The sequence below is a fragment of the Cibotium barometz genome, chromosome 19, assembly GCF_041138505.1.
Source record: "Cibotium barometz isolate CiBa-2024 chromosome 19, ASM4113850v1, whole genome shotgun sequence".
Lineage (NCBI taxonomy): Eukaryota > Viridiplantae > Streptophyta > Polypodiopsida > Cyatheales > Cibotiaceae > Cibotium > Cibotium barometz.
The window spans coordinates 33,189,385-33,198,817 of NC_141064.1; the positions used below are offsets into that span (position 1 = coordinate 33,189,385).

General features: G+C 44.0%; 1 protein-coding gene across 11 annotated transcripts in view; it reads right to left on the bottom strand.

Annotated features, from left to right (window-relative positions):
- LOC147628482 (uncharacterized) overlaps positions 1 to 9,139 on the bottom strand; it is a 69,707-nt gene extending 60,568 nt beyond the window's left edge. For 4 of the 11 annotated variants that reach the window (XR_015268118.1, XR_015268119.1, XR_015268117.1 and 1 more), the window contains exons 1-8: positions 8,386 to 9,139; positions 7,402 to 7,792; positions 6,110 to 6,752; positions 5,978 to 6,018; positions 5,752 to 5,820; positions 5,508 to 5,608; positions 5,354 to 5,432; positions 4,814 to 4,906 (exon numbers count right to left, since the gene is read on the bottom strand). Coding sequence is in view for 5 of the 11 variants with exons in the window: in XM_086813639.1 (XP_086669765.1) it covers positions 4,814 to 4,906; positions 5,354 to 5,432; positions 5,508 to 5,608; positions 5,752 to 5,820; positions 5,978 to 6,018; positions 6,110 to 6,752; positions 7,402 to 7,792; positions 8,386 to 8,948 (1,980 nt within the window). In the remaining 6 variants the exon portion in view is untranslated. Of the gene's footprint in view, positions 1 to 4,813; positions 4,907 to 5,057; positions 5,216 to 5,353; positions 5,433 to 5,507; positions 5,609 to 5,751; positions 5,821 to 5,977; positions 6,019 to 6,109; positions 6,753 to 7,401; positions 7,793 to 8,385 lie in introns of those variants that run through there. The other 7 variants (XR_015268121.1, XR_015268122.1, XR_015268120.1 and 4 more) reach the window with 5 other exon arrangements.
- Between the last annotated feature and the right edge of the window lie 294 nt (positions 9,140 to 9,433).

A 9,433-nucleotide genomic window follows, 5' to 3' on the forward strand; every position in this document is an offset into this window, starting at 1 on the left:
TGGCCAGACTGAAAGAGTGAATCAGATTTTGGAAGATATGCTTCGAGAATATGTATCCAAAAGACAGAGTTCATGGGAGGATTATCTTCCTATGTTAGAATTTGCATATAACGGTACTAAGCATACGAGTACAGGTTTTAGTCCTTTCATGCTTATGTATGGTTTTCAACCTAGATCACCTATTACAGTAGGATTATTAGGACTTCAGCATGATGCAGCACGTAATTTTTTGCAAGATATGCAAGAAATGTTACAAGTTGCGAAGGAATCTATTAGAAGTGCTCAAGACCAAGACAGATTTTATTCTAATAGCCATCGTTCACCCAGAGACTTCTCTGAAGGAACGATGGTGTATTTGCGAGTTCCGAAAGATTCCGAGACTTTACGAACAGGTCGATCTCTGAAATTATCCCCTAGATACTGTGGACCATTTCGTATTACACGAAGGATTGGTTCAGTTGCATATGAATTGGATTTGCCTTCTCATGTGAAAGTTCATCCTGTTGTATTTCATGTCAGTAGACTTAAGGAAGTACTGGGTGGAACAGACCAGTTAGTTACTCCTCAAGAAGTCATAGATGTCGAGGACATGACATTTGTTTCACACAAACCTGAAAAGATTCTTGGATTTCGTGAAAGAAGATTGCATAATACGCTTATCACGGAATACAAGATCAAGTGGAAGGATCGTGTTGAGGAGAATGCTACATGGGAGACATTGACTACTCTTCAGAGAGATTACCCTGGCTTTTTAGTGAGCTCAAGAGTGAGCTCTTAGAGGAAGGGGAGTATGTCATGTGCACAGTGTGTATCTACCGTGTGCTACACGCACGCAAGACTAGCTTCGAGGTTTGGGGAAGCTTGGAGCTAGGCAAGGCGATTGGCGAGCTGAGTTAGGGAAAGACTAACGGGCGGGCACCCAAGTATGGACGGGCAGGAGCCCGAGTGTGGACGCCCGATGAGCGGCCAAGAGCCTATAAAAGGGTGGCCAAGGTTAGTCATTAGTTATATTGAGTCTCGCGTGATTTGTGAGAGCTCTATGGTCTGGAGCCTGGATCTAGTGCAGACGTGCACCTGCTTTACGCAGCCGAGGCCGACAGCAATCTCGAGGCCCGCGAGGGTAGCTTCATGGCGGTATGGGACGTCGCGAGGTGGAGATTGGTCGGTACGTCAACCTAGTTAGCTCAGCTCGTGGCTTGGTGGGGACAGCCAAGACTGTGGGCTTGCCCACGGCTGTCATGGTTGGGAGGTGAGTCAGGCCTGCACCCCCCTTGTTGTTTGTTTGTTTGCAGGTTTCGAGTCTCGTACCAGGAGCGTTCCACGAGGAGATCCGATGGGGATTTGACACCTTCCAAGTACTAACTAGCTAAGATCACTTTGTCAGTATCTGTTTTTCTAATTGCGGCAAAGTAAGCTTCAAACTGATGCAACCATGAATAGAGAGTTGTGGGATCGAGTTTACCATTATACTTACTGAAGTTCGTTTTCTCGGGAAAATGATTCGAGGGCGCCGTCGGTGTTAATTTGGCGTGTCCAAAGCTGCTAGGTAACGCTCGTGCTCCACACGTCGCATGGCTTCGTCTTCACGTTGTTGGAGCTCCAATGCACGCATCTACAACTCAAGCAAAGAGCTCGGCTGCGGTCGTGACCCCGCAAAAGGGCCCCTGTGTCGAGGATCTGGAATCTGGGATACGGAAGGAGAGGGAGGAGGAGATGGAAAACGCGACGCTGGAGAACGGGTACGCTCTTCCAGAGCCAAGATCTGCACCTTCTGCTCGTTCAACTTGGTTGTCTGGTCTGCGATTGCTCGCATCATCTGCTGGAACATATCTGTAACACTCAAGCCTGGTGCCCTAGCTGGGTTGCCTGGTGAACTCTGGTCCCATGGTTCTTGGTCTCTCTCGTCGTCGACGCTCGCCATAGCAGAAAAATGCACTTCCTTTCCGGAACATAACCTGACCATCCACTATCTGTGTGGGAGACGTCCGGAGGCCTCTGGAGGCTGAAAACCAACCGTCCTTCGAGGGACAGGAGTCACTCCGAAAAGGGTAGTCCACCGGCGTCTGAAAACCAACCACACGAGCGAGAAAAAATTCTGGTTTCTTTACTGAATCTTTGCACTTGAGGTAGGCTCTGATACCACTGTAACATGCGGAAGCTTCGGAGAAGAATCAGTAACTTCAATGCTCAAAAATCAGCACTCTTTTCGCGACCGAATTAACGCACAAACTGAATGAAGATGTGCAAAAAATAGAGAGAGAGAGAGAGAGAGAGAGAGAGAGAGAGAGAGAGAGAGAGAGAGAGAAATGAAATGAAATGATATATTAACGTCCTCAAAAGGCCAAAATGACCTATGAGACCAAAAAGGTTACAACAATTGGTGGATCTGATACAATGTCTGTGTAAGAGAGAGAGAGAGAGAGAGAGAGAGAGAGAGAGAGGACACAGTATTGGGTCCCAAATACCCTCTGTAGGGCCCCCACCACGGATGGTGTATTTGCTTTATTAGAATGATGTAAATCTGAAAGAAAATACAGAAATCCTTGACCTTTCTTGGCTGGGAATTCCCTGCCCTTGACCTGCAGTCCTTCACCCCTTTGCTTAGCACCTTCTTGGCTTGTCTAGCCCCTTTATGCTTGAGCTCTTGGGGAAATCTGAGCTGAACAAATGGGATTATGGGCTCTCCTATTTATACTACTCCATCTAGAGCAGTCAGCCAGCTGAAGTCCAAGTGGCCAGCATTATATGTCCCACGACTGAATAATTCGGTATTTAATGCTGAAAAAATTCACATAAATTCCATAAAATGCTGCGCATTGTTCCATATATGGCTGGCCATCATGCGCCTGATTCTGGATGGGCTGGGCAAGGCTTTTGCAAACAATTTGAGGGCTGGGCAGCCTGTATGGGCTGACCCATACCTGCCCTACAGCCATACAAAGGCTGCATCTCCTGAATGTCTGCCTTTAGGCTGCCCCTAGGGCTGTCCTACAGCCCCTCCATGGCTGGTGGGTTCAGCCAGGGCCTTCTTGGCCCTCATGGGGGTGGTTCCACACTATCCCCATGCCCACACAAAGACCCGGGGTAGCCCTATGGGCTGGCCCCTTGTTCTAAACGCAAACCCTAACTAACTACTCAGTGATTTGGCATCCGGTACCAAACCAGATACACAGAATCACTGACATCATTCCAGAGGGAGACTCACAGCGCGGACTGGCACTGTTTCATGTGTAGGACAGTGCACACCTGACCTTAGACTCCTGTGCAGGACAATGCACACCTGACCTCGGACAACTGAGATGGATCCCTGGCTGACTCGTCCCGGACTGGGCTCACATGGGACCAGTTCACCATCCCAGAACCTGCACCTTCTGTACAGATATTTCTACGTGGCATCCAAGTGCGGGATGCACGTGACAAGTACCAAGATGGCAGGCGGAATACCTCGAAGTACAAGAAAGCAATTGGGTGATTCTCCAAGCTACATGTGCATCATGCATTCATATGTGTGCCATGACATTTATTTTATTTGTGCGACATTGTTTGGTTTTCCTAGACGATGCCTGGATTTATTGCATGTGTTGTCCATGGGACTGCGGATGCCTAGGCACCCCTATGGACACAAACTTGTTTGGGACTAACATGGTGTTCCTCATGGGTTTTGCAAGTGGTAAGTATGTTTATTACATACATGTTTACCACTAAATCTGAGTTTGCAAGCGCCCACACTTATGGTAATGTGACCGGCCGGCCAATTATTAAAGTGCTTTTAGACCGAGGTCAAGAGTTATTCATGTGAATACCCCTTTTGCTAGGCAACTATGGGGAGGAGAAGTACATTATTAAAACTCTCACTTGTTCTAAAACAAGAAAAGTAACAACAAAAGCAGGACCCAAATTACTGTAAAAAGGAGGCTTAGAGGCTGATTTGAGGACATCGAGAGTTGAGAGCTTGAAGGAAGGCTAAGTGTGAAAGAGCACATCAAAATGCCTAGGGACTTATTAAAAATGTGTTCATGCTTAGTAAGTGTAAACCATTCATAAGTTGGGCACCGGACACACACTACCCTTTGGGCAGCCAAGCCCCTTTTTATGAGATGGGAATCCTCTTTTAAAGCCATGTGAAAATCCCTAGCCCCTTTTAGACGTGTGAGCTCAAGGATGGAAAATGTGGCCAAGTGGCAGCACTTTCCACTCTTCCGAGCACCTGCTACAAGGACTTGTCAGAATACGCAGCGGAGATGATGACCAGATCTGGGAACACGAGAGCAAAACGCATGCAGAATAAAAACAGCACAAGAGAGAGAGAGATGTAGGCGTGTAACTCTGCTTCATCCCCTCGTATCTGCCAATCTCTACCCTCAGCTGATGTGATGACGTGCGGATCTGTCCAATGGCACTGCGAATGCCATGTGAGAGATGGGTGTCCATGTATGTAGACCGTGTCACAAAGCCATCTGGGGAGAGACGTAGAAAATGGTCCCGATAGTGGGCCATCTTTGTGCCTAGTGGTAGGGGGGAGCTGGACCATGTCCTTTCTGCATCTAGCCTCACGATGTCCATCCTGATCACCCTATTCTGCTCAGAGCGACTAAGGTCCAAGAAGGGGTAGTCCAAAGAGAGAGAGAGAGATTCGAAGTGAATTTGACAATGTATTCCTTTGCATCCATATATTAAAACACACTGCTTAGACACAGCTAGCTGAAGACTCAAAAATTACAATTACAAAAACTAACTTCACAGCAACTGTAAAGAACTCAACACTTTCAAACAGCTATTAAGCATACTCTGCAAAAGGACCAAAATCACCTACTTTAACTGTCCAATTCTTGTCAACGAGAAGGTTAGAAGACTTCAGATCCCGGTGCACAATGTTCAAGCAGTGAAGATGGTTCATTCCGCTAGCCTGGGCAGCAACAACACAAGGATCTCCAGTCAGCTCAAGGTCACTTGAAGTTCTTGAAACCTAACGGTGATGGCAGGATACAATAATGTCAAAGAAACAATTACAGCAAACCAGGGATGTCAAAACGTCTACACTTTTTAAACATCCGGAGACCATCTGTACTTTTTATTACACCGTTACCGCAAATGAGGGATGTCAAAACGTCTACACTTTTTAAATATCCGGAGACCAGCTATACTGTTTAAACACACCTGGAGACTCTCCTGAGTTAACTCCTTAGAAAATTTAGAATAAGCAGTTCAAAAAAACCTGAGCAGAAACCTGGAGTCAGAAACCATCAAAAACAAGCTAGAACATAATAATCCTTACAACTCAAAATCTCAGGAGTAGCGTCTTTTCTACTTGTCAAGAAAAATTGAAGTGTGCCCAATTGAATCAGTGACATACTATGTCTAGGGCCATCCGCACTTTCCGCCTCCAATCCAATCCTGGATTGTTTCTGTGCAGCAGCTGGAATAGACTTCCCCTGCAATCCATCATTAATTGTAAGAAATTTTCCAGGCCTCCAATTAGTTGCTAATAGTTGACCCAAAATGCTCACCGTGGTAGAAACTCTGTCACTATTGAGAGGTGTTGGGGTGAAGCAACAGCTCCCATAAAAAGCACCACATTCGGATGCCTAAGCCTCTTCATGATAGCCACCTGTTGTGACCAAAGTACATAACACGTTTATAGACTTAGAGATAAGTCTACTTACACAACATGTATAAGTAATATGCAAGCTGTCATAAACAGCAGATGTGCATCTAACTTAATAGACGGTTTACAGGTTCTAGACATATTACCTCTTTCCTGAAGTCCTCCAATAGTTCCATTGAGTGTTCTTGCTCTGTAAATACCTTTATGGCAACATCCTGCTCACAAAAAACACTTGCCTGTATGAATGACATATGTATGTGCCCCCATGTGCCTGGGGAGTAGATAGTTGTGGGTATGATTTGTAATGACGATGGGAACTAGCAGAGTTAAGAATGTTAAGAACCAGAGAATAAGTACGAGACCATGACCTACCGAGCCAACCCAAAAACCATGATAGACTGTTCCACACGAGCCTGGAAAATTAATAAGTATCTCTCATCAACCACATGAGCACTAGAAAACAGCTGAAAATGATGCAACCAAGATGTGGGGTTACAATCTCACCTTTTCCAACCTGTTCACTGAGAGTCAAAGCTTCCCATTCTATCTCGCAATCCAATGTCTCATACTCTTCTTCAATCTTCTGAAGGGAGCTGCTGTTTGTGCTAGATGTGCTACTAATGCTGCAAAAGGGTGCATTGACGTCCATAGATCGCCAAAATCTGGGGGACTCCAGGATGTCTGACTTGTTTGAGTCATCAGCATAATCAAGTTCTGCTTGTTCTGGAGAACTTTCTGTCTTCGGAATGGTGCTTTCAAGTCGTCCATCCTTGCTACATGATTTGTGGTCCTGTTCATTACCCCTCCCTTGAATATGATCGTTTGAAAGCCACTTGCAGGTCATACGCCTCTTTTTCTCCCCACTCTCATGATCATGACCTCCCCAAGGCCATGAAAAACCTTTCTTGGCCATCCAATTTTCTGCCTTGGAGCTGAGAAAAGTTAGGCCTCCAACCTTCCAATCTTCTGCACTGCCTCCATCAGATTCATGTTTGGCTGCTGTTGGCGGATTTGCACTAATTGATGTTGCGTCACCACTCCCTCTCTGGTCTGGATTGGTAATATCAGCATTCCCAGGTTCTGATCCCCCGACAGTACTTGTGCCAAGCTTCAATCGGGACATCACCTTAGACGATACCTTGGATGCCTGATTGTTAAAAGTAGCAAGTTGAAAAAACAAGATAAAATTTACTCTACAAGGGCTTCCTTTGCAGAGAGAGAGACAGAGAGAGAGAGAGTTACAAATACATAACTTAAGAACTATGTATAGTATATTATGAAACAGTATACTAATTACTAGATTTGAATCATTTTGTAATTTAAATTTTATATTACCTAATGGATTATACTATTATACATAATTCAGTAACCAAATATAATAAATTGTTGTACAATATCAATTGTTTATATGTGCAATATCACCTTATTAGTTTTATGTTAATCGTTGTCTTAATTTGTAATTTGTTGCCAATTTTATGTTAACTAACGAGAAAGGGAGAGAAGAAAAGCAGATGGAGAAAGGGAGAGAAGAGAAGGAGATAGGTGGATAAAAAAGAGAGAGAAACAAGGAGCCATTCTAAAATCATGATTTTAAAATTATGTATATCCTTCCTTTGAGGCCGATTACACATCAAGCCTAGAAATGCTGATGGGTGGGGGCTTGGACAGGTGAGATCCCCCATCCAAGAGCAATAGGCAGCAGTGATGCCCCCCTCCTTGGAATTGTGTGTGACGACCTTTCCAAAGACATGCCAAAAATACAATGTGTAAACAAATATATGGTGAAATAGTCTTACAAAGCTGGATAAATGGGACATGAACGCATGTTGTTGGGTCTCCTTTTTGGCATTGCTTGTTTCTAAATACTGAAATTCTTCAAAAGAAGGAAGTTCAACCCCATCAAGTTGGGCTAGCCCTGAAAATGGGCGGGCATCATTAGTGACTCCAATAACCCCAACCAAGATGCCATCGTCGTCGTATAATGGTGAATTCGCGATAACAGCCACAAACATCTCCCCAGATTTCTTCATGAAGGGAAACTGACCATTCCATGGTTCTCCGATCATAAGAGTCCTCAGTAGCTTTAATGCAGCATCATAGTGTTTCTTGTGTACCACCAACTCCAAGATATGGCTTCCCAAAGCTTCCTTTTTTGAGTAGCCATATAAGAGCTCAGCACTTGGATTCCTGCAAAACTAAGAGCCTACTTTCAGTCTCCATCAACACATTATCCCCCCCCCCCCCCCAAAAAAAAAAAGCAAGAGGAAAAAAAAAACTACATTGAACTCTACAATAATCCTTCTCATCAAAATACTTAAGAAAAAAAATCCTTAATTGAGCTCTATGTTAGTCTCAAGACTCATTTTTAAAAATAAAAAAACTTTAACTGAGCTCTATATTAATCCTTTTCACAAAAATACCTAATGTTAGTTTTAAGAAACCTTAATTGATATCCATATTAGTCCTCTTCAAGAAGAACAAAAGAGAAAAAGGATTTTAATTGAGCTCTACATTAAATTTTCTCAGTAAAATACCCAAGGGACAAACAACTCTTCATTGAGCTCTCTTCAATAACCCTTATCGTTTAAAAAATACAGGAAGAGCCTGCGTCTCGGGTGCCTGTTACCATGTGAAAAGCAGAATTAACATGTGTTAATCTCCATTGCATAGAGATAAGCAACATGTTCTCCCAGTCCAAATGACCGTGTTTGAGAAGTAATCACAGTCTTCATTCTCTCTCACACACACACAAAGAGGGTCAAAGCAAATGGCATACTTACCAGTAGGTCACCTCTGCAGAAAGGTTGAAAATGTAGACGGCCTGCCCCATGGATTGCAGGATATTGGCTGAGTGGCGATTTGCAAGCTTTTCTTGAGAACAGGACGATGAACCCCCTGAAACAGAAGACCTTGCTAACCCTGATTCTGAAACAGGAGAAGACCAAGGATTCTGAGAAGAACCACTATGATCCAAAAGAGGGAAATCTTGACAGGATGTCAACGGCAAGGGACACTGATCCTGCACATCCAACTCTCCTGCAAAGCCCATTTCCAACCCTAACCCTAATTTTGCAACAGAAGAAGACAACCCCTGCGAGAAACAGCTTCGTGATGACGATGGCGATGGAGATGGCCTCTGGGAGGGATGCCCTTCATCCCTAGATGTGGAGAGTAAGGAGAATTGATTATGCACATCTGAACAGGTTTCTGATTCGTGTGCAGAGATGAATCTTGACATCTCCGATTTCAGAAAGGTGTGGTTTGCTTCGAGCTCTGAAATTCGCTCCACAAGAGCTTTGGGGGGAGGGAGCTCCAACGAGGAAGAAGGAGAACCCAACGCCATAGCTTACTGCTGCAAAGCAATAAGACGGTCACGCACAAGCTGTGGCCATGAAAACCTAGCTTCTGTAAACACCTGCTTCCTCAAGAAAACCAAACCCTAATTCTAACACAGGGAGATAGGCAAGCGGTCGATTGTGAGTAGAGCTCGTGGCACCAGCACATACTACGTAGTACATGTCCACTTGTTGGCCCAAAGACGATTAAAATCGCATTAAAGATGTAATCAACATTAATTAAGGAAGTGCTTGTTTTTTAATAATTTATGTGGTTTAATAATATTATTACATTATTAATTTTTAGGTGGGAGAAGACGAAAACCTAACTGAAGAATTTGCAATGCCCCGTTCATTCAGCACATTCTAGCCAATTGTTTGTTCCAAATTACGAGTGTCCAAACTTATAACATTTATTTTGCATAAATAGGGCACCAAAAGGTTGTTTTGCATTTTTATTAAATATATTTTATGAGTTTTTCAAAAATACGAG